The 12,707-nt window shown below is 38.3% G+C and overlaps 1 protein-coding gene across 1 annotated transcript in view; it reads left to right on the plus strand.

The window, feature by feature from the left end:
- The window catches only part of Glcci1 (glucocorticoid induced 1), an 84,299-nt gene that overhangs the window by 37,520 nt on the left and 34,072 nt on the right, over window positions 1–12,707 (plus strand). Inside the window, exon 3 of the mRNA XM_004645643.2 lies at window positions 9,942–10,028. Coding sequence (XP_004645700.1) covers window positions 9,942–10,028 — 87 coding nt within the window. The remainder of the gene's footprint in view (window positions 1–9,941; window positions 10,029–12,707) is intronic.

Raw genomic sequence — 12,707 nt, forward strand, 5'->3', positions numbered from 1 at the left:
GTCAGTGCTGTACTGCTGTGCTGTATCACAAGCTCAACAATAATGTACTTTTAAAATTAAATGCTATATTTTGAAAAAAAAATATTTATTTATTTATTTATTTATTTATATATTTGGTAGAGGATCTCGCTACACAGTTCAGACTTGTAGTGATCCTCCTGTCTCAGCCTCCCCAGTGCTGGGATTACAGGCATGTGACACCATGCCTGGACTTGGTGACCAGCTCAGCGTGCCTGGGAGTAGGGCCGTTGCTGGCACAGCATGCAGTACAGGGGATCGCACTCAGGTCCTTGCGCTTGCCAGACAGGCGCTTAGACCACTGAGCTATCTCCCCAGTCTTAAATGCTGTTCTTAATTACCATCTACTCAGAAATCTTTGATATAGGTTTGTTCTTCATAAAGGCTCAACCCTTTGTCAGGTTTCAGGTCTTTTAGTAAGATTGTTCACTGGTAGATTGCATACTTAGCCTGTGCAAGGTCTTAATAGGACTTTTTCCAGTTCTGTCATGATTTGAATGGGTCCCTTGTTTTGTGTATGTGCTTTGTCTTTGACCAAATGCCATTATGCAGTGCTTACCCATATGTCCTGTGTTGGTTTTAATTCTAATTAATGTGATGTACAGTAGACCTTTAAGTTTATTCATCTTGTTGTTTCTCAAATTTTGTGTCCTTTGACCAACATCTCCAGTCCCTTCCTCCAGCCTCTGGTCACCACAGTTATACTTTTGTTTTTGTGAGCTATAAATTATATACATGGAAAGATGCTTATGTTATTAGTGTGACTGTATTCAGCAGAACTTACCCTGATATATACTTGTGCATTGTATCATATGACTCTCGGCTTTAAAAACATACAGTGTAAGTGAAAAGCATTGAACTCTGAGGTGTGTAGTGGAATATATTGTTGTCTGGAAACTTACTTTGAGATATACCAAGTATCAACAGATAGATATGTGGTGATGCAAACATACAAAAATATTTTGTAGAGCACATTATCTTTATGGGTATTCACCAAGCAGGGGTTTTGGTTGTTTTTGTTTTTGCCATACTAAAAATGAGCCCAGACTCAAGGTCTTTGTGTCTTAGGCCAGTGCTCTACCACTGATCGTACCCCTAGTGTTTAACTGTTCTGTTTGAAATATTCCTTAGAAAATGTTAAAAATAATTGAATTGGCTCACTGAATTAGTTGCTGTGTGTCTTACTCTTTTTTTCCTTACTGGGACAAAATACCCAATGCCCAAAAGTGAGGAAGGAAAGGTTTATTTAGCTCACAGTTAGCGTGAGTTTCAGTCTGTACTCGGCTGGTGAGGAAGGAAAGGTTCATTTAGCTCACAGTTAGTGCAAGTTTTAGTCTGTACTCGGCTGGATCCAAGGCATAGTGGTACATGGCACAGAGCAGCCCTTCATGGTGGCAGCAAAGAGCAAGAGAGTGGCGGCAGCTCTGGCAACTAGCCAGCCTCTTCCCCTCCTTACACTGTAGTGCAGATTGCCCACCCCAGGCCCAGGGTGTAGCACCCACACCTGCAGTGCCAGATTGGATGAAGAATCAATGACAAACGCCAGAAACCAACCCAGGACTGCATGAGGCTTTGTGGGACAACTAGACACAAGCCATAACACTGTGAACCTGAGCCTTGATTTTCCTTTTTGGTAAATTCAGCTTACTGCCAGATTTAGTACCTGATTGCCACAGTCACGCGATCATTTTGAGGGCTGAAAGATACAGCTTTTGTTTTCTTTGAGATGGATCTTGCCAGGCTGGGCTTGAAATTGAGATCCTCCCACTTCAGCCTGCTCTGAAACTAGAATTATAAGTGTGTTCTGTACACTGGGTTAGAGATCACATGTTAAGGTGTTTTTTTTTTTTTTTTTCTCTCTCTCCCAGTACTGGAGACTGAAGTCCAGACCTGGCGCTTGCCAGGCGGGTGCTTATGCCACTGAGCTGTCTCTGCAGCCCTGATCCATCACATGGTTCAAGGCCACTCAAGCAATGGATCCTTGCCTTTATTAGAATTTTCTGCTTAACTTTACTAGAAAGAAACTTTAGAAATCATTTGTGGAGTTGTGCGTTAATTTATTACTTTAGTCTTGCATTTGAAACCTCTTTAAACACAAATTTATTACCAACTCTAAAATTTAAGTTGCAGTTAAATTCACTGTGATCAGATAGTAGTAGTTCATCACACTTTGTCCCATGGTGTGAAGTACAGTTTGGGGACAAATTTTTAATTCTATGGCTGAAAGTGTTTTAAACAGGAAATTAAATTTTTTTTTGTACAGTGGTCAAACATAAAAATAGTCTATATGCCAATAAGAGTCTATATGCCAAAAATAGTCTAAATGCAGGTTGTTTCTTGTCCTATCCCGGGCATAGTAGTGATGGGAGCTATTTGCAAACGTTGGCATTCTCTTTTCCTAGCACATGCTAGCCCTTGAAGTGTGGCCATGAGACTTGCTTTTGGGAACTTCACAGAGGTGGTGCAGTCCCTCTGGCGAGAAGGGCAGTGCTCCTTCCCACCCCAGCCCTCTGGGTACAGTGAAAAGCATAGCTAGCCTTCGGGCTGCCCCATGTACGTGGTACAAGCAGGAAATTAAGTCTGGTAGTTTTAAATCATTTGGTTGTGGCTGCTATCATATAACCAAATCTGTGCTATGCAAAATATATCCACTTTAAACAAACTTATAGACCTTTTAAAGTATAATGCTATTTTTCTGTATTAAAGACTTTCTAAAAATTCAATTTGGACGTAAAAATCAATATCAAAATAGAATGAAAGAAAGAGAAAAAAACTAACTACTAGAAGTCCCTCCCTCCTCAGTTTGGTCATTCATTTAATTAACCCGTGAACTTTTAGAAACAAATCTTAATAGTTCATTGTCATGTTTGACCTTTGCGTTTTGTAGGATCTTCTATTTGTTTGTTTGTTTTCTTTTTGAGACAAGGTCTTGCTATGTAGTTCATGCTGCCTTTGAACTCTCTGTATAGCTCCAACTGGCCTTGAACTCGTAGAGATCCTCCTGCCTCCGTCTCCCGAGTGCTGGTATTACAGCTGTGTGCCACCATGCTTGGTTAGTGCTACAGAGTTTAATCTTGTTTGTCTTATACAGTGAGAAGCAAATTTTTCTGTGAGTAGTCCATCCAAAGCAGCCTATAGAACAGAGCACTACTGTCGCAACTTCAGCAAGTCATCTCGTATGAAAGGTTCTTTAATCTAGAAGACGTGATGTTACTCTTCTACAGATGATTATAGACCTTCCTTAATTGTCTCAGGGTGCTTTTACTGCTGCCACGGTGAAAGATTCTGTTAGTTCTTTGAAAAAACCAGCGCTTACATTTGATCAGTCTTACTTGCCTGTATCTGGTAATTTGAACAACTCCTGTGAAGAGGTACAATATAATAGCCATTGTTAATGTCCCGTCATCTTGTTGTGCAATTCAGTAGCGTTCATATTGTTTTTTATTACTGTCATTAAAGTGAAAAAAAAGAAGTATTTCAACATATATTTTTGAGTTTTATTTGATTTTGTTTTAAAATAATCCTTTTTAGTGGTACAATAATCTGTGTAGTTTGGAAGGACATGAATAATAGCCACTGACTCCTTTACCTCCTCTTAATATAATCACTATTAACAGCTACATTTTTTGAGGAGGCTACATGTTTTGGGATACTTTCTGTATCTGTAGAAATATATTTTTTAAATGCATAGCTGCTGAGGTGGAAAAATACTTGATGTCATGTCTTTAACTTGGTGTTTCTGTTTGATGGATAATGGGTATCCCTCCTTATCCTTCTGATAAACTTTAAGTGCATTGTTAAATTCCTCTTAGAATGTGTTATATTACAATTGAAATTTAATGTAAAATTGTCTACATAGTGTATCTTATCAAGGAAAGGATATATTTTATCTTTCAGAACATTTTAAAATTTCTTATGTGATCAGAACATTTTTTATGAACTATTTTGATACCTATTTAAATAACTTGATACCTGTTTTGTCTTTTTCTTTGTGATTAGGATCTTTAGCTGCTTTCTAATTTATTTTCATGACAAATTTTCAATTTGAACTTGTTTCTTATAAATTTTCAGGTAATTTCCTTCGGTTTTCCAGGTATATTATACAAAAAGTAATTCTCTTTCTTTTCCATTTATTCCTTGTTGTATGTGCTCTTTTGAATTCATAGATGCTAACACTCTAACAGCAAATGCCTCACCCTTGTTCTTGTCTCCTGTAGCATTTTACTCACTAGACATTACATACAGAATTTTGCTATGAAGCATGTGTGCTTCATATACAGCAAACGCTTATGTTTAATTTACTAGATTTAAAAAAAAAATTATTCAGGAGAGATTGCATGAGAAATGCCATGACTGAATGTGTTGTTCTGACTCTATATTGTAGTGAATTTTTTTCTCTTTTGTGTGTGGGGTGTGTGTGTGTATGTGTGTGTGTGTGTCTGTGTGTGTCTAACCACAACCAACTGTAGTGAATTTCTTAATTATTTAATATTTAGTCCATGACTACATTTGTAGAAAAATGCTTTTTTTTTTACAGAGATTCAAAATAAACATAGTGACAAATAAAATGTTTATTAATATTTTGATATTAGTATTGAGTATCATGAAGCCTGGATATTTTCTTTTTCATGAAGTAATCCTTGGGTTAGTATACTTCATACAAAGGTTTTGCAACATTTCCTTCCTTGTGCTCTAATGTGGTGTAAATCTTATCTGAATTATCTGTTACCTGGATCATAAAGAATTTTATCTATGAAATTTAGTAGTTTAGTATGTTCTGGGATTATAGCTTCTTAGAAAAATCTGGTTTTGTTTTGATTGTTGTTTTGTTTTTGTCTTTTTGAGACAGGGTTTCAGGATGTAGTTCAGACTGGCCTGGAATTCATTGTCTATCCCAGGCTGGCCTCAAACTCCCAGTGATCCTCCTGCCACAGCCTCCTGAGTGCTGGGATGACAGGTGTGTGCCACCGCATCTGGTGGTCTCAATGTCTTCCACGGCTCTTGGCTTCTTTTTGTTGGATTGAAGAGAGATTTCAAAATTTGTGTTCTTTGAGCTGGGAGAGGGCAGGAGATTGCTCCAGCCCAGGATTTAGCCCCATAGTGAGTCCCTCGTCTCAAAAACCAAAAGCAAGCAAACAAAACAAGCTTGTGTTCTTGAGGGATGAGAAAGGGGATGTTAGATTTTATATTAAATTCTAGAATGCAGAGGCTTCTCTTTATCTAGATGATTTTTTAAAGTATTTTATTATCTTAATTTTCAGAATCTGAACTATGATACATTAGCATGCCAAAAATTGATACATTAGCGCCAAGTAGCATTTTAATGCTAGCATCTTACCGTCTTTCCCTACTGGTCTATTTTGAGCAGATCTACAGTAAGTGCTTAGCATTTGGCTTTGACATTGAATAAAACTAGTTAATTCAAAACGAAAATGTAAGAACTCTTTGCTATTGAGATGATACGTAAGCCCTTTTTCCCATGCTGAAAGGGGGCTTGGTTAGGGAATACTTTATAGACGATGGACCCCTTATAGTAATAGTTAAAGAACAGAAAACTTTCAGTTTTACTGCTCTTATCAGAAACTCATTTCCTGACCAAAGTCACACTTGATACAGCTGTTTGGGTTTCCTGTAGCCCTGCTGAAGAGCTTGCTGTTGAAATCTGCTTAAAGGTTATAAATAACACTTTAAAAATTCTGGTCTAGGGGGCCTGCCCGTTGGCTCAGTTGTTGAAGTACCTGCTTAAAGCAGTCGGGCTCAGGACACTGTGGTTTAAACCCAGATACTCACGCCAAAAAAAGAAATGCCCTGAAGGCATCTTGAGGTCCCCCCAAAAAATTCTGGTCTAGATTATATACAGAATAACTGGTTGAAGGGGCAGTTTGGTGATATGAAAGGAAAATTGTTTGCTATTTCATGGGATTATTTTCCTTTTTTTATTTTTTTTTCTCGTATTTTAGGGAAGGGTCTACAGGGTGTTCAGGGTCTCACTACTAGATTAGACCTATAGTGCTTCTCCTGTTTACAGCCTCCCAAGAGCTGGATTACAGGTGCACGCCACCATGCCCAGTCTCAGTTGTCATCTCAGTGGGCTCCAGGGGTGGGGCTGGCATGGCAGGCCCTGGGATCAAACCCCCGGCCCCTGCGCCTGCTTGCAGGTACTTTAATCTGCTGAGCTATTTGACTGACCCATGAGGTAAAACTTTGTAAGACATAGGTGTAGACAAGATTTTCTGAATAAAATCTCGACTTTCTAGAAATAATACCAAGAAACCACAAATGGAATCACATTCATCTGGGAAAAAAATCAACAGGAACTCTTCTGATGAAGGACTAACATCTAGAATATAAAAACTTTAAAAAAAATTAGACCCTCCCCAATTTAAATATCCAATCAAAAAGTGGACCCCTGAAATGAATAGATACTTGGAAATACAAGTGGAATGTAGTTGGCCAATAAATACATAAAAATATCCAGCATTACTGGCCACTTTATTTTATTTTAAGCTTTTGTTTATTTAGTACAAGGTCTTGCTACGCAGCTCAGACTCATAGTGATCCTCCTGTGTCAGCCTCCCCAGCTCTGGGATGACAGACATGCAATACCGGGGATAAACCCAGGTCCTTGCGCTTGCCAGACGAGCACTTAAACTGCCAAGCTATCTCCCCTGCTGCCTGGCCACCTTAGAAATGTGAATAAAACATTAAGAGTCTAGTTCTACACAGAAAAATGAATACTATCAAGAAATGAAACAATAACATGCTGGAGAGGCCGTGGGAAGAAAAGAGCCCTTCTTTATTGTTGGTGAGAGTGTAAATCGGTATAGCCACAAGTGAAATTCCTCAGAAACCTAAAAATAAAATTCCATTTGATCCAGATATTCTCCTTTTGGGTGTCTTCCTGAAGGAGTTAAAACATTGTACCTCTGTGGTATTACCCATGTTTATAGCACATGCGCAGTTTATAATAGGTAAACAGCCTATATGTCCATCTTCAAACTGATGCATTAAGAAAGTGTGGTATTTGTATATAAAGATAAACTTAAGGCCCTGGTAAGAAAATGGATGCAGCCTGAGACTGTAATGTTAGGTGAAGTCAGATACAGAAGCTTGAACATCACCTAGTTTGCCTTCTATGAAAAAGAAGTGTGTGTGTGTGTGTGTGTGTGTGTGTGTGTGTGTGTGTGTGTGTTTAGGACAGGGTCTCCAGGGTCTCACTACGTAGATCAGACTCGTAGTGATCCTCCTGTTCTCAGCCTCCCAAGTGCTGGGATGGCAGGCACAGCGCCCCCAGGCCCAGTCTCAATTGTGTCTCAGTGCACTCTGGGGGCAGGGCCAGCATGGCAGGCCTGGGGATCAAACCCTTGGCCCCTGTGTCTGCCTAAGCAGGCACTTTAATCCGCTGAACTATTTGGCCAGCCCAAAAAAGTTGATAAGGAAAAAGAGAAGGAAAAAAGGAAGTGTTTTTTGTGTTGTTTTGTTTTAGGCAGGATCTTGCCGTGCATTTCAGGCTGCCTTGCACTTGTTTGTGTAGCCTAGCCTGGCCTCAGACTCGCAGTGATCTTCCTCTCTCAGCCTCCAGTGCTGGGATTACAGGCATGCCCAGTGGTATTCTAAGTATGTTTCTACTGTTGCTGTCTAGTTTCACTCCAGTATAGTGGTAGAGTTCGCTTGGAAGGATTGCCATTTCTTTGGATATGTTTCTTTGGCCTTTATTGTTACTGTGATCATGTTTTCGTTGTAGTTGTTATTATTGTTGTTGTTTTGAGACAGTTTTTCTAGGCAACTCAGGCAGGCCTCAACCCCACCATTTTAGCTCAGGCTGGCCTAGAACTCTTGCTGATTCTCTTACCTCAGTTTCCTTAGTGCTGGGATTACAGGCATGTACCACTATTCCTGACACATGGACTATTTTGAATAAAAACTAAGAATTCCTAGGATTGGAAAGTCTATGAAGACAGAGCCTAGCTCAATAGTTGCCTAGATTTAGGGTTGAGAAATTTATAGCTAGTGGGTAGAGTTTTGTTTTGGGTTAAAAAATTGATTTGAATTTGATTATCATCATGGTTGTACAGCTTTACCAGTGTGCTAATCCACTGAGATTTACTTACACTTAAGTTTTTTAACTTTGTGTAAAGAAATTGCAATTCAGTAAAGCTGTTATTAAAAAAAACAAGAAAAGAATGCTAGTATGAAAGAATGTGCTCTGAGATAGCAAGCCTCAGATTGGGTTGTTTGCCATTGGCAAGCTTGCAATAATTAAAGCAGCTGCAGAATTCCTCAGCTATTGACTTATCTCTCAGTCAGAAATACAAATTCTTTGAAAAGTTAGATTGTACAAAATTAAAGCAATGTTATGAACGTTGCTGTTGACTAAGTACAGGGCCTGGCGGAAGCCCCACTCATTTTCTGTGAGTGGACCTTTGAGCTACGTAGATTGTGATCCTTGGTCGGGGGCTTCTTGCCAAGGACAGCGCTACTCGACAGGCGAAATTACTAAGGCATACAGATTTTCAAAATAAAATTCTGACTAAAACTGTTACAGTTGAATAACTTTACAATAAATTATTAAGGAGGTGATCATTTAGAAGGCTAAGTTATTTTCAGATTAGCATGCATTGTCTAGGATTGACATTCACAAATACTAGGCTTTGCAAGCCGCTTGTGTTTGCTGTTGTGTGCTTATCCTTACGCTTGGCAGCTAAGTAAAGTGTTCTTTCAAGTGAACGGCTTCCATCAGTAGTGTACTCTTTAAGCAGTTGATCTTTATACTTATTCAACTAACATTCAGTTTTGGGGTATCATTGCCTTTAAGAGATTGTAGTTTTTTAAACAGCTTCAATATTTTAAGCTGCGTAAAATAGAACTGGTACCTTCTAAGAGCTTATAATGTAAATTCTTATGAGAGGCTTCAATGTAAATGACTTCTTTTGCTATAAAATTAAAAAAATTAAAGCTATATTTACTGTGATAAGTATTACCCATTGTCTTTAAATAGTGATTTTTTAACTTTCAATTACATTACACTGAATTGTCTCTTATTAAGGGCAGTATATTTTAATATTATTTGATTTTAAATACAATTTCTTTTCTTACTATTTTAGAACATTTGTAATTTAGTGTTACATTTAGATACTATGTCTATTAATGGTTAAGTAAAAACAGTGTTCTAGTTTAAATTCTATTGTGTTTAACCTTTTTTCATTGAATTTTGTAATGACTATATATGCTTTTCGTTTGCAGTAGTAGGGATTGACCTGCTACTTAACTACATCCTCAGGCCTTTTTATTTTGAGGCGTGGTCTTCCTAGGTTGCCCAGGCTGGCTTTAGATGTGTAATCTGCCTGTTTCAGCCTCATTAGTAGCTGGAATTGCAGGCGTGTGCCATTGCACATAGTTTATAATAACTATGTTTAACATAAAGATGTCTCATATGTTTCCAGAAAAGATACTAACATAATACTCCTTCTCAAGTACCAGAAGAGTACTGTAATTAGCCCTGAGCCTAGTTATACATTTGATGTGAAAGTTATGTAGCACTGCTTCTGTGGTAGTTGTGTCATTGTGGTTAGTAGCCGTGCTACTTTATGTTCAGTTTGGCTAGTCTGTGTAAAAAACAACAATAACAACAACAATACTAATAAGCCTTTATAATTAATCTTTGAATTTGGTAAGCTTGTTATTAATGTTGATGTGAAAATATCAAAGATTTTGAGCAAGATGACTCAAAATGTCAATGTCTAATTCAAAATACAGAAGTGTTTTAAGCTTTTTGTGGGGGTCATAAAAATCTAAGCATTTAAAGGACTTTAGTTTAGCACTATAACTGGTATGTGCTAGAAATTTGAATTATGTTGTAGTTAATAGAGATTAGGAAGAGGGTGAAATTTCTTTATTTTTTCTAATTTATATTTATTTTAAAGACGCCTAGCTGTTGGGCAGAGGAAGGGACAGAGAAGAGGTCGCATCAGCGGTCTGCATCATGGGGCAGTGCTGATCAGCTCAAGGAGGTAAGTTATTTCTGTTTCCAGCCTATAGCCTGTGGTGGGTCTAGCAGGTGCTTTCATTGTTTCCTGGATGTAGTTCTTTTATTTGTCCTAACCTTACCTCTTTCAGCATTTAAATGTTGGACTCCACATTTTGGTCCATAAATCAGAGTTTTCCTTATTTGTATCCTTTTTGTCCTTTATGAATATTTCTTATGTACTCAGCCAACTCTTAACATTTCTAGATGTTAGAACTCAAATTTTATGTGATAATCTCTACTTTGTATTCATTTTACTTATCTTTGCTCTTGGCCTTTTTTCTTATTTTTAAGGCATAGCAACTGGGATATCGGTCGTAACTTTGTACACTGGTAGGGTGCTTTTTCCTATTTCTGATAGCTTTTTAAAGTGATGTTCAGCGTATTGTTTCCCTTTGGGGCCCAACACAGTGTAACCCGTATCTTTTAGAAATAGTTTCTATGTCCCACTTCCTTATTTATTGTGAATAACGTGAAGGGTGTCTTCGTATATGTTTGAATTATTTTTCCTGATAGTTTTATTCATCTAAATTTTTATGTTTGTTTTTATAAAATGATGGAAACTCGCATTGATGTGTTAATGTAGTCTGTTTTATACATAAACACCCCTTTCACAAGTAGTCATCTACTCTGCATAATTATAAAGGATGGGAATTGATTACTGACTAAGGAAACCAGTGCAGTTCTTTTGGCTTAAACTGCTAACGTGATAATATATGCATATCTATAGAAAGTGTCAAAAATGTACACACACTTCAGGAAAAGTACTTTTATAAATATTTCAATACTAAATTTATTGAGATATCATGCAGTTACCTTTGCCCTGTGTAATTATAAGAGCTTCAGACATGTACTAGTGAAATGAGCTGCTGCTTGGGTAACGTTGGTCATCGAGACTGCTGCACACGCACTTTCAGTTTCTTCTCTAGGGGCTGGCAGTGTGGTGGGTTTTCTGTGACGTACAACACCTTCTAGAGTCCCCTATATGAGGGTAACACCATCTGTTGGAAAAAAAAATCGTGCTATTTTTCTTTTTCTTTGTTTTATATTTTAATAATTTTATTGAGAAAGAAGTAGCCATGAGATAGTTTCAAAACAAGTTAGTAGTACAGTTACAATAATTAATACATGGCATATTCTTGTCGTCGTAGTAGTTATTCCTAGTACAAGATGCAGAGATGATATCTTGTCTAAAGACTATAGTTCAAAACCTTCTCAGTGGACTAAGAGAAAGTAGCTGTATATCCACACTATTGTGTATACACAGATATGTATTTTTCCACTACAAAATGGTCTATTTTTATCTCCTTTTTTTTTTTTTTTTTTGGTCAGAGATGTGTATTCCATTGCCATTCGTACATTGTAGGTGCATGAATTCAGCAGAGTATTCCAATATAGTCTGGTAGTCCATGATAGTAGTGGGTTATCCGCAAGACTGGCAGTGTCAGAAGTTGTTGACTTGAACCTTTTACAGCTCAGCATATTAATATGGCTTTCCTTTTTAGTACCTCAATTTTATACTTTTCTGCTGGATGGTTAAGACCAAGGTTCATGCTATTTTTCTTTTCGTGAAGCATGTATACATATTTTTGGCAGTCTTTCTCTCTCTCTCCCCTCTCCCCTCTCCCCTCCCCTCTCCTCTCTCCTCTCTCCTCTCCCATCTTTCTTTTATCTGTCTCTCTCATCTCTATATATCCTCAGAATTATAACACCTAATTTTGACTCTACCCTCTGGATCAAGCATAGGTGTACTTTAAATATTTGAAAGTTTACTATAGCAGTAATTTGTTTTTTCTTTCAGTGTGAACACTGATACATCTCTCAAATGTGTATATATACATATAACTTCCAGATTCACAGTCTCATGTTCGTATCCTGTAGGTTAATGTGTAGATCTCATGTACTATTCTGTGTGAATGGTCTGCTGACATGAATTTGCATGTGACTTTATTGGATCTTTTTTTTATTATAAAATCCAATTTACTCCATTGAGTGGGATCTGGGGGCTTTAAGTGCCGTCGGTTCTGTGGGTACGTAGTTTAGACCCTTTCTCTGGAGAAAATTAGCATGATTCAACACGCTACGAGAGAAATTTTTTTTTCGTGGAACCAGGGGTTGAACTCAGGGCCTTGCGCTTGCTGGGGAAGCGCTTGTTCTACTGAGCCATCTCCCCGGCCCCGATTTTATTGTGTCTTAAGCTTTTATGTTGTGGATATAAAGAAATTCCTAACTCCTGTTTATCCCCCACACAAACACATATGCACAAAGTCAGTGTCTTCACATGGCAACAACAAAGAAAGGAAGTGTAGAACATGTGGCTGAAGTAGAGCTACAGATCCACTGATAGGGTGCAAACAGTGAAAAGGGGAACTGGCTGCGCTGCGCGCCTCCCCTTTCTGTTGCTGCGATAGAATATCCGACACACAATTCAGGGGCGTAAAGGGCTCCTCTTGCTCACAGATGCAGACGTCTCAGTCTGTGGCCATCTGGCTGCTTTGCTTTTAGGGCTGTGGGGCAGCAAAGCCATCATGCTATTAGGGGTGTTGTAGAAGAAAGCTGCTCTTGGGTGGCAGTCAGAGAGCAGAGAGAGAGCAGGGAGGGAGGGAGGGAGAGAGGGGAGAGAGAGAGAGGAGGGGAGGGGAGAGAGAAGAGAGGGAGGGAGGGA

This window comes from Octodon degus, unplaced genomic scaffold (assembly GCF_000260255.1).
Source record: "Octodon degus isolate 3935 unplaced genomic scaffold, OctDeg1.0 scaffold00234, whole genome shotgun sequence".
Lineage (NCBI taxonomy): Eukaryota > Metazoa > Chordata > Mammalia > Rodentia > Octodontidae > Octodon > Octodon degus.